This window comes from Engraulis encrasicolus, chromosome 16, assembly GCF_034702125.1.
Source record: "Engraulis encrasicolus isolate BLACKSEA-1 chromosome 16, IST_EnEncr_1.0, whole genome shotgun sequence".
NCBI lineage: Eukaryota > Metazoa > Chordata > Actinopteri > Clupeiformes > Engraulidae > Engraulis > Engraulis encrasicolus.
This window is the reverse complement of record NC_085872.1, coordinates 9,303,228-9,315,742: the sequence shown is the minus strand read 5'-3', so window position 1 is coordinate 9,315,742 and position 12,515 is coordinate 9,303,228. Positions and strand designations below refer to the sequence as shown.

The 12,515-nt window shown below is 48.5% G+C and overlaps 1 protein-coding gene across 2 annotated transcripts in view; it reads left to right on the top strand.

Annotated features, from left to right (window-relative positions):
• gpc5c (glypican 5c) overlaps nucleotides 1-12,515 on the top strand; it is a 256,644-nt gene that overhangs the window by 7,662 nt on the left and 236,467 nt on the right. For both annotated transcript variants that reach the window (XM_063218535.1, XM_063218534.1), the window contains exon 2: nucleotides 3,257-3,418. In XM_063218535.1, the coding sequence (XP_063074605.1) occupies nucleotides 3,257-3,418 (162 nt within the window). The remainder of the gene's footprint in view (nucleotides 1-3,256; nucleotides 3,419-12,515) is intronic.

Below are 12,515 nucleotides of genomic sequence, written 5' to 3'. Positions count from 1 at the left end.
TGTGCAATACAATTAAGTTATATTTTCAGGGGACCTAGTGAAGGTGGCTTCAATAGGCTTCAATATACGTACGGCCCTTGGAGGACTTCCGAAAATTTGAATCGGTCCGCATGAAAAGGGTTCCCCAATCCCCACCCCTGCTGTAGAGACTTTGAGGTCCTAGGTCACCTGGGTCGTCTGCTGCTACCTGTGATAGCTGGCCCCAGACAAACAACACTTACCGCCTACAACAGACCATGCGCCCAAAAACCAGTCGGGACCCCTGAGCCCTTCGCTGCCTGGTCGCTGTTCTAGAATATTCTCACCCGCCAGATCCCGTCATTCTGTCAGCTCTATCCGACTGCCGAGCCAAAGGCTGTTTGTCTGGATACTACCGCCCCCCTCCTTCTCCCGACCCAGTCACCCCACCACCAACACCACCACCACTTCGAGCCTAATTATCCCACTCACGCACCACCTGACCCCACACTCCCCACCTCCACATCCCCGGACACCACCACCACCCCCACCCCCTCTCTCTCCCCCCCAACCACCTCTGTGTCCCGTCCCTGGGCCCCCTTACCACCACTACCACTCCAACCCTCATCACCCCGCCTCCAACACCCGCATCCCCCACTACCATCATCCCTACCCCAATTGTCCCCCCCAAAACCCCCAGCAACCCCCAGCCTCCGTGTCCCCGGTCCCTGCTGGTCCAGGCGAAGGGGCCGCAGAGGCCACCGCACCGGATTCCACGGCGAAGTCCCTGCGTATTAGTTTCACGCCGGAGATAAAGTGGAGGGACGAAGCCAGCCAGGAGAGCGCGGGCGGGGAACAGAGGTCAGCTATGACTTCATACCACGGGGATGAGAGCAGCTGGTGCTTATGGTGAGGGGGCGGCCGGGGTGGGGAGTGGGGGGGTGGGGGTGGGGTTAGCAGGGGTGGGAGCATAATTAAGAGACACAAATACAGCAGAGAGAGAGAGAGAGAGAGAGAGAGGAGGAGAGATAGAAAGTGGGGGGTGGGGGGAGAAAGTGGGGGACAGAGAGAGTAAGGGGAGACAGAGACCAACTGACCCTATTGTGCGGTGAGGATGGATTAGGAATAGGGGGCACAAGTCAATTTTGGAAGATAGAGGGTGGAGGGTAAGGAAAACAGAGAGTGAATGAGATAGAGCAGGGGTGTCAAACGCGAATTCACATTACATTGCATTGCATTTGGCAGCGCTTTATAACGGTTTAACCAAAGCGACTAACAGAGGAGGACAGAGCAAACAAGACAATTGACCTCAACTGTCTAAATGCCTGTTCAAGGAAAAATTCACAGCAGGCCAAAATCAAAAACTGGGATGAAGTCGGGGGCCGAATTGCATATTCAAATAAAAAATGCTCTGAAGTTGTCCATAAAGTACAAACACTTTGTGCTTAGAGCTAGGCAAATATCATTTCCATCATATGCTATATATGTATGCTATCTTAAACTTGCATGTGCTAGTATGTGCTGTTACACTTACCTGGACCCACTCATATTAAAGATACGTAAATTAATGATGTATGTGGGCAAACTGTAATACACATTTGAAGTGATCTCACGGGCCAAATACAATGGTTTCATTGGCAAAGTTTGACATCCCTGAGGTAGAAAAACACCAAGATGGATATAGATGACAAATCAACTGCATCTAGTATGTACTACGTATGTTCATTCCCATCCATGCCATGCTGTTGTCTTTTACATTGGAAGTGAGAACAAGTTGGCCCGGTATACAGTATATTTAAAACAGTGCTCATAAATAAAGACCGGGCAGAGAGTAACGGGGTAACCGAAAGGGAACTAGATGACGAGAGATTTTAGAGATGTGCATCTCAGGTTTTTATTAGGCCCTCCATCAAACACACACACACACACACACACACACACACACACACACACACACACACACACACACACACACACACACACACACACGCACACGCACACGCACAGCCTATTGGTTCTGTGAGGGGGTCCTCCTGAGGTGGCGTGAAGAGCCAGCCAGGGGCCTCCGGTCCCGTCCTGTCCTATCCGGTCCCCTTCCAGGAGCTTTAATAGCAGCCTGACCTGGCTAATTATGGGCAGCCATGATGTCACCTCCGCATTGTCCCCAACGAGACGAAGAGGGGGCCAGGGTAGCGGGGAACATGTACGGACCGAGAGTAGAGGTGGGGGTTTGGTTTGCTACGCGGTGGTTAGTGTCACGTCGTCATGGTGAGGTCTTTATTTAGGCCCGAGGAGTGCTCTGGACGAGCGCTGATGTTGATGTGAAACCCGGGGATGTTAGGTAATGGCCCCGCCATCGATGCGGACCAGACTGTTATGGCTAACAGGCCGAGGGAAGTTTAAAGAGGTCTTATGATGTTTGCAGTCAGTATAGCGTGTTTGTCTAATTTGTACGACATATGTGTGTGAGCCCGCGCGCGCGCGTGTGTGTGTGTGTGTGTGTGTGTGTGTGTGTGTGTGTGTGTGTGTGTGTGTGTGTGTGTGTGTGTTTAGGGACGTGTTCGGTTTTGTGAGTTGGCTTGTGGAACTGAGTGTGAGAGTGTATATTAGTGTGTGAGACTGTATATGACTTTGTGTATGCGCCCGTGAGGGTGAGTCAGTGTGTATATTAATGTGTAGAAGAGTATACAACTCTCTCTCTCTCTTTCCCTCTCTCACTCTCTCTCTCTCTCTCTCTCTCTCTCTGTCTGTGTGTGTGTGTGTGTGTGTGTGTGTGTGTGTGTGTGTGTGTGTGTGTGTGTGTGTGTGTGTGTGTGTGTGTGTGTGTGTGTAGTGCTAGTGCAGTGCATGTACACAGCTCTTGGATGTGAATTCCCTTCTGAGCTTCCCCGGTGTGTGTTTTCTGGGCCAAGCCTGTGGGTTTAACTGTCCAGTTACCAAAACTTTAAAATTGATTGATCTCCTGACTCATCTCCGCTCTCTCTCTCTCTCCATCTCTCTCTCCATCTCTCGACCTCTCTCTCCCTTCCCTTCTCCCTTTCTCCACCCCCCCTCTCTCTCTTTCTCTCTCTCTCCCTCTCTCTCTCTCCCTTCTCCCTCTCTCCATCCCTCTCTCCATCCCTCTCTCTCTCTCTCTCTCTCTCTCTCTCTCTCTCTCTCTCTCTCTCTCTCTCTCTCTCTCTCTCTCTCTGTCTATCCATTTCCTTCTTCATCTCTCTCCATCTCTCTCTCTCTCTCCATCCCTCCCTCTCCATCCCTCCCTCTCTCTCTCTCTCCCTCTCTCTCCCTCTATCTCCAGATGTAGACCTGCTGATCTGTAAACACCAGGGCCCTTCCTGCTGCACCCGTAAGATGGAGGAGAGCTACCAGGTGGCGGTGCGGAGGGAGACGCTGCAGAACATCCGCTCCTACAGCTTTGAGCTCAACTACCTGCTGCTGGGTCATGCCACGGCCTTCCAAGGTACCCAGCAACGCACGCACGCACGCACGCACGCCACAAACACACACGCACACGCACACACACACGCACACACACACACACACACACTCACACACACACACACGCACACGCGCACACACACACACACACACACACACACACACACACGCATGCGCACACGCACACGCACACACACCACAGCCTTCCAAGATCCCAAATCTGACCTATCATCTGACCTACGGTATCAACACACATTACACTGGGTGGAGGCCTGGACTGCAAAAGTTTGGGGACTTTCTTTTGTTTTGTGTTTTGACTTTCCCCCCCCCTTGTTTTCAAAAAGGATAACATAGCAGAACTTTAAAAAAAAATCTTGGCAGTTTCAGCAGAGATAAAGACAAAATAAAATGGCAACACCCATTCGCTTTAGTTGATAGGAATGTCTTCTAGTGAGACTTGCTGGAGAGTCAAAGTCAAAGTCTACTTCAGTGTCAACATTTCTTTTGACAGATAAACACAGTGCAAGGCCTGGGTTTGACATTATCCACTTACCTTAGTGTATTAATGAAGCAAAGTTTTGGCCAGATGCTCTCTGGGAGATAGACAAAATATGACAGGGAAACACATACTTAGTTTTAGGATGGCAAGATACTTCAAGGGTTTCTCACTGTAGCGTGACTGAAACACTACGTAAATACAAGACCCTCAACCACATTCCCGATATTATTTTGACTAGATGCCTTTGTCAAGATCTGCAGTATTGGAGAGGGGGGTGGGGGTGTTTTGCAAGATGGTGGTGAGTGCAGATAAGAGGTTTAAGGTTCTTAGAGTTTCAGTTTGGCTTTGAGGTATTGCCATTGCTAAACATTTGCCTTCTGAGACATTGGCGCACGACCCGCCGCGCTATCCGCTATTATCAGCAAAGATTGAACTTTTCCTGGCAGCGTGCTGGCATGCGAGTTTTTAAGCATATTACCCACAAGGCCAGTGTGTGCTGTATCTAGCAAAAAGCAGCCCGCTGTTGCAGTCAGTGGAGCCAGTTCTGGTTATTGGTTGGCAGTCCCTGGCAGGTCTGGCTTGTGTGGTTAGCCTATCCAGCTTCTGTTTGGTTTGGCTGCTGGTAGATAGGTTGAGCAAGGGGTGCGGTGGGGTGTGGTGGTGGTGGGGGTGTTTTCTCCGAGGATTAGAGCTGTGGTTTTTACGGAGGAAGTTTGTCTGTTTAGCCACAGTTTGACCTGTTGCTTTTTTGGGTTTGCCATGTAGCTCTACCCGCTCTCCTCCCCTCTTCCTGAGGGCTTGTTTTATTGGGCCAAATGGTGAGGCGCGTGGCCAGCCAGAGCCCAGAGCCTCACCAGTGGGGCTGGTCAACCAAATGTCATTCGATTGCTGAGATCGTTTTAAATTGCATCAACAGACCATCTTTTACAAGATCAATCTCTGCATGCAGCCCTTAGAAAATTATGATTGCGGTCGCTGGGGAGTAGTAGGGTGCCTGTGATTAGTTTCATGGTAAATGCTGATAGGCTATGTAGATTGATGCTCTGTTTTTTTGTAGTCTTTTTTCCCCCCCTTTCATCTGTCCAGTTAAATTTCTGGTGGAATTTAATTCGATTTACATTCATAACAAGACCCCGGTTGATTGTACATTCCATTGCGGTAGCCAGTAAAGATACAAGTCTCCTGTTACCGCAGATATCTGACAAGGTCCAGAAACGGAGTAAAAAAAAAAAAGCCCTCACATGTTGCTCCATTGGGGGAAATAATACGAGCTTCAGAGGCTGGACAGAATAACACCCCTGCTGGCAGAGTGTGTGCGGCTAATCTGCGCAATTGTTGCTGAACGCATTTGCCACTCACACACATTATTATTCGTTTACATTGCAACAGTGACGCCAAGCAAAATGAATATGACTTTTGTGGGGGATTCGAGAGCTTCCTCTCTCGACTTCTCTGTTAGCTTTGGCTTGCTCCGGGTGAAAAAAAAGGAGCGAAACGAGAAGAAAAAAAAGAAAGAAGAGAGGCAGAGTCCCGTGATTGCTTTCAGGCTTTCTGTCAGGGTATTGAGGCCCACCAGACCTTGGCGAGAGTGAATGCAGATTGATGCTAAAACGAAAGGATTATCTGATTAGCATCCGATACCTACCACCCATAGGAGAGAGCGCCGCCATTGTCCCTCACTGTGATCAGAACTAATCTAATTTCGTTTCAAACTGATGCAGCAACACCATAACCAGATTTGTGTACCCTTGACTTGAAAAGAATGCTTTGGGTGTGATGGCAAGCATCCAGCTGAATATTTTATGGCCACCAAAAGACAACAAAAGGTACTTTGATACTGAGGCCTCTTGCATCTCTGTGAACTAAAGAGAACATGCCGCAATGCCTCCCTTGTAAGACAAAACTCTCTCCCTCAGCCTTTTCTTGCCTCTCACACCCTCTCTCACACCAGTACACTCTGTCATCTCTCTCTCTCTCTCTCTCTCTCTCTCTCTCTCTCTCTCTCTCTCTCTCTCTCGCTCCCTCTGCCTCTACGCCTTTCATGTATCCTTCCACACTCCATTGCCATCTTACCTCCCCTCCCTTTCTCCCTCATACTCATATTTAAATTTGAGGAATATGCAACATAAAGGAACACTCCGAATACGTTTTGGGGCAAATGAAAGGGAAGGAGAGGAAGGGGTGAGCGTGAGTGAGAGCCCTGGTCAGGAGGGGCCCTGCTGCTGCCTAGCGCTACGGTAGCCGTGGTGATGAGGGCCCTGCCCACACTCCTGTCGCCGTGGAGATGCTTCTTTACATTTGAATCGGTCCCGGCGGAACAAGCGAGGGGTGGAAGCCAGGGACCACGTCCTTATGTCATTCGGTCACGTGGTTCGGGACAGTGAATGCCAGACGCTGAGAAGAGTGCCGGGATGGCAACTCTGGGCCTTTTGTTTCTAACTGCCCGTCACGCCGCGCTTTCTCTGTTTCCTCTCATTCGCACAGAGACGCCTGGGGGATCCCTTGCGTATCCCCAGAGCAAAGCCTTTCTAACAAGACCGGGCAACCTTGGCTTGTTTCTTTGTTTCGTCATTCTTGTCGTGGCTTCTGCATAACATAGGGTTGTCGTGTGGGTGAGTCTTGTAATGTTAAAGGGATTTGGAGTAATGGGTTTCTTTCATCGCAATGATTAAAACTGCATCCATATTCTCGTTTGGGGGGGGGGGGAGCTGCATGAAATGCCCTTGTTTGACATTTTTGGAGATTAGAGTTTGGCTGCCTAGGCTTTGGCTCCCCGCTCCGCTCCACGCTAGCAAGAAGCACATGGAAGAATTAATGAACTGAGGTTTTGGATTTCATGAATTTCGTCCAGCATAGGAATTTTGGTTGGCATCTGTCTATTTTATTGGAAAGGTTTCCTAGACCACACAAAAATACCTGGTTTCCCCCCCATGTTTTTTTTTTTTCAAAACCCTATAATTTTCAGTGTTAGAATGCATAACTTTTTTTCTTCAATATTCCACGTTTAAAGGCTTTGAAACAAAATACTTTCGTGCCTTCTCATAAAAGCTTTGAGACAATTGACTTTCAGTAGTCATGGACACAGTGCAAACACTGGAGACAGGGCTCACTCCAAAGATGGCATTGTCTGGATGAGAGACCCTCATAAGTATTTAGTTTATGAAGCCCCAAATAAAGCAATATCGGGCACAGTGATGTGTGTGTGTGTGTGTGCATGCGTGTGTGTGTGTGTGTGTGTGTGTGTGTGTGTGTGTGTGTGTGTGTGTGTGTGTGTTTGTGTTTGTGTTTGTGTGTGTGCGTGTGTGTGTGAACGTGCGCATGTGTGTGTGTGTGTGCGTGTGTGTGTGTGTGTCTCTGCGTGTGTGTATGTGGGCCTGGGTGTCCTTTATTGTGAGTGTGTGTGTGTGTGCTGTGTGTGTGTGTGTGTGTGTGTGTGTGTGTGTGTGTGTGTGTGTGTGCTGTGTGTCTGTGTGTGTGCTGTGTGTGTGTGTGTGTGTGTGTGTGTGTGTGTGTGTGTGTGTGAGTGTGTGTTTGTGTGCAATACCCTGCAGCAGACCTCATAGTGAGCACCTCTCATCACCAGTAGAGTTCTTCTGGAATCCCAGGAAGCCGCTGAAAGGTCAGGGGGAATCATCTCAGCGACGTGCATTCATTTAAATGTTATGGTTTGAACCGGTGCCAGGGTTACACTTGGGCCTGGCATGATAAAAAGTCTCTGGTTTTATTGTCATCATAATGTACACAGACACACAGACACAGACACACACACACACACACACACACACACACACACACACACACACACACACACACACACACACAGACGCACAAACACACAGACGCACGCACGCACACACACACAGACGCACGCACGCACACACACACACACACACACACACACACACTATGGCACACAAATACATGTCATGCAGGCATGCAAGGACACACACTTGAACACCCACAGACAGGCACAGAGGCAAGCATGTACACACACACACACACACACACACACACACACACACACACACACACACACACACACACACACACACACACACACACACACACACACACACACACACACACACACACACACACACACACACACACACACACACACACACAAACAGTAGGCTATTATAAGTAACATGCTGCCACCATTACTCATTGACCTATTAAGTATCTCCCCCTCTCCCATAGTCCCACTGCCTATCAGCAGCAGTCTTAAGAACCAACAGGTAATTTCAGCCCAGTAGTCAATAGACTTTCTTATTCACAACTGTACATGCACACGACACGACACACGCTCCGAGGGACAAGCGGGAATAGCAAAAAAACAATCATATAAGCGCAATGTGTCTCAGCCCATTAAAGAGTGTTGATTCCGAGGTTTTTTGGCCATAGGTGGGGAGACCGGGGGGGGGGGGGGACTCTTTAATCGCTCCCAGAGTGGCCCTCTTAAACCTGAGATGTGGGGTCTCTGTTTATTTTTGTCATCACGCCGTTGCAGGCTAAGGATTTTGCACGTGTTTATTTTGTGCCATGTTTCGGGCCAGTACCGTCTCTCTCTCTCTCTCTCTCTCTCTCTCTCTCTCTCTCTCTCTCTCTCTCTCTCTCTCTTTCTTTAACGTGCGGAACTGCAGTTTCAGCCAATTACTGATTGGGGCCAGCGGTGACGGTAGTGGGTCGAGCACAGATGTTTAGGGCACCATTGTCCCTGTCACACTCTGAATAGCATTTAAATGGTGTGTGTGTGTGTGTATGTGTGTGAGTGTGTGTGTGTTTCTCCATGTGTGATTGCTCACACACGTGCGTGTTTGTGCGCGTGTGCGTCTACAAAAGTGTGACCCTCCATGCACGTGTGTATGTTTTGTTAAGGTAACGTATATTTTGTTAGTCCACGCAGTGTCACATTTTAGGGGGGAGAGAGAGAAAATAAACCCTAATTTACCTCACTCAAAGGAGCCGTTGTTTGGCAAATCCTGCTCCAGTGGGGGCTTACACTACCATTCTGGTGTTCATGAAAATGGCATGTGTGTACCCTTTTGTAGACCTACATATATTTTCACAAGTTTGCAGGTTAACTCAAAACACATTAAGAACACATCTGAAAAAGTGTAGAAATATCGTTGCGCCATTACAATGTCACTTCCATAATTTGACATGCCACCCACAATGGCACTGACTTGTAGTGGCGTGTTCCCCCTGTCTGTAGTCTAATGGCAGAATGGGATGGACATCACAGGCATGCTTGTGACAATGTAATGTCAGCAGGATATATTAGGCTATAGTAAGTGATACTGTGATATGACAATAGAGCGATTCTCTGGTACAACAGTGATTAATTCATTTGTACAGAACTACTATATCAGGAACCCCAGGAGCATGTGGAAAAGGGCCAGGATCAACCGTTTTCCATCATTCATTCATTAATTTGTTCATTTATCTAGCTATCAAAACACCACCGTGTCTACGCCCTATGCCTTGATGACTTATGTCAATACATTCAGCAATACGATATATTTTCAATATCAACAATGTGCCCCCCCCCCCTACCCCTCTACCCTACTCCTCCCTACCACCATGAGTTTCGTAACCACCTCCCATGCATTAGTTAGGAGGGTAAACATGAGCACGTCAGTGAGTAAGCAAAGAGTAGAGCAGCTCCCGTGTTTAGACGAGAGAGAGAGAGAGAGAGAGAGAGAGAGAGAGAGAGAGAGAGAGAGAGAGAGAGAGAGAGAGAGAGAGAGAGAGAGAGATTTTACCTTTGGCTCAGGTAATTGGTGGTGGACAGACTGTGCCTGCAATGTGCTTAGCTGCTGTTTGGAGCTTCTTCATTAAGATTTATCTTGAGGCTAGGGTTAAGAGAGACTTGAATGTGGCTGGGTGAGTTGGTTTGGTGGGTTGGTTCAATACTTCAAGTTCTTTTTTGATTTAGACATGTACATTTGTATTTTTTACCTGACAAGTTCCGACGCTGAGACTTCTGTCTTCACATCATGGATGTTGAGGTGGGACGTGCTTTAAAACAGCTGATGTTGTGGAGGTGTGACCTTCCTGTCAATATTGACAGGTTGGTCACACCTCTCGCTGTTAGAGTTGTGGCCTCAGGATGGTGGTCCAGGTGTGAGACAGCATGTATGCTCCCTCATCCCTGTTTTTGGTGGTTGTGCTGCCCTTGGTTGGCTAGTTGGCTGGTTGGAGGGTGGGTGGAAAGTTATAAAGCAGAGAAGCCTATGATGGGAAAGCCATGCAGCTTCCTCATACTCCCACAGGTCCCCACTGATCTGAGTGCAGTCACTGCAGTATAGAAGTATGCATACCAGTGTTGCCCCATAATGCACGGTGTTCCTCCAGTGGAACGTTGTAATAGTCATTGAAAACTTTACCACCATATAGGGCTGGGTGATGTGAGAAAAAGTTACATTCCGATATCCCCCCAACCCCCCCCCCACCCCCCCCCCCCCCCCCCCCCCCCCCCCCCCCCCCCCCCCCAAAAAAACAAAAAAAACATGATTTCGATTTTATACCACGATATGAACAAAATCACTATTTTTATTTTTGTATTATTATTTTTTTTAATACTGCTAAAAAAAGAACACTACAAATGTAATGTAATTTTAGGTTTCACAGAACAACAACAACAAATAATCACCATTCATTCCTATGAGGGAAGCGAAATGGGGTGAAGGCAAGCAAACAGGGGCGACGAGAAGCAAAAAAGTTTGACCAAGTTTTATGATATGCCAACGAGGAGTGAATGTCAATCAAATAAACAACACAAGTGTTTTAATCGATTTGATTTGCTGCTACGACCTGTTGACTGTTGATCTGTCAGAATGGAACACTGAATTTCGCTTCTCTTTGCTTCACTCCATTTCCCTCCATGTGTCTTCGGCGTCAGATAGTGGGTGTGGATGGCAGGAGCAATTCCAGTTGTGTCCTATTCAAAGGAACTAGCTGGCCAAGCTGCAGACAACTCTCATGCCTCTGAACCAAAAGTTGTGGCCCTTAATCATACAGTACTACAGTAGGTTTGAACTTTGCAAGTCAGGTTTCCCTGACCCGAAAACGACCCCTGCATTTCTGCCATCGTAAGTCTGCATGGAGTTTATCTGAAAAGCCAAACCACATGCTGTGTGTGTAACCTGACGAAATATCACTGCAGAATTATGTTCTTCAACATTTTAGAGGATGCTATGATAGTTCAGTTGGAGTGCAATGGGTATAATTTCATTTTTATTTCAATACTGACATGATACTTTTGTATAATCTATAATGAGAGTTATCAGTGTGAACTGTGTTGGGCCAAAGTTCAATATGCACAAGCACATCGATGATGGGTGAAGGAAAGCGTAAGCTGCAAGTTAATACACAGGCATAGATCGACTGTGTGAGTGTGAGTGTTTGCAGTTGTGTGTATGACACAGATATACTGAGACGTTTTGAGTGTGTATATGTGTGTGTGTGTGTGTGTGTGTGTGTGTGTGTGTGTGTGTGTGTGTGTGTGTGTGTGTGTGTGTGTGTGTGTGTGTGTGTGTGTGTGGTGTGGTGTGTGTGTGCGCATGCATGCGTGTATGTCTGTTTGTGTGTACATGAGGTAAGGGAGGGCACTGTGACCAGACATGTGAAAGGCATAGTTAGACAGGGCGTGGACTAACTGACTCCACACAGCACAGCAGCAGGAGCAGCCAGCAATCCAGCCAGTCATCCAGCCAGTCATCCAGCCAGTAACCCAGCCTGCGACCCAGCCAGTCCTCCAGCCAGTAATCCAGCAAGCGACCCATCCAGAAACCCAGCCAGGAATCCAGCCAGCGACCCAGCCAGTCATCCAGCCAGTAACCCAGCTAATAACCCAGGCAGCAGCCCAGCCAGTAACCCAGCCAAGCATCCAGCTAGTAACCCAGCCAGTAACCCAGCCAGCGACCCAGCCAGTCACCCAGCCAGTCACCCAACCAGGGACCCAGCTAGTAACCCAGCTAATAACCCAGCTAGGGACCCAGCCAGTCATCCAGCCAGTCATCCAGCCAGCGGTCCAGAGATCACTGAGTCCAGTTCATTACGACGGACAGTTAAGACAGCGAGTAAGCACAATCTTCCGGTGTTTACCTTAGACGTGGGGAGGGCCGAGCACCCTGGGGACAAAGGGGCTGAGGAGGATATTGGGGATATTCTTAGCATGGAGCCTGAGAAATGGGAGAGAGACGGGGGGAGAGACAAGAAAGACTAAGAGAAAAAGAAGAAAAGAGTACTGGCAATAACGCAGAGAGAGAGAAAGAGAGAGCGAGAGAGAGAGAGAGAGAGAGAGAGAGAGAGCGCAAACAGGACGAAGAGTTAGATGAAGGAATTAGATGGATGGATGGATGAGTGGATGAATAGATGGATGGTGGGATAGGCGGATGGATGTCGGTGGTTATTAGCGTGGAGGCTGGGAGAGGGAGGATTATAAGAGGCAGACAGTAGTAACATCCCTCCTCCTCCTCCTCCTCCTCCTCCTCCTCCTCCTCCTCCCCCGTGCTGCTATGTAAAATAACCGACCTCCCAGCTCCCTTGTATTTGCGTGGGGCAGTCAGAGTCCTGAGGTGTTTGTAGAGCAGCCCCCACCATCCGCTACCACACA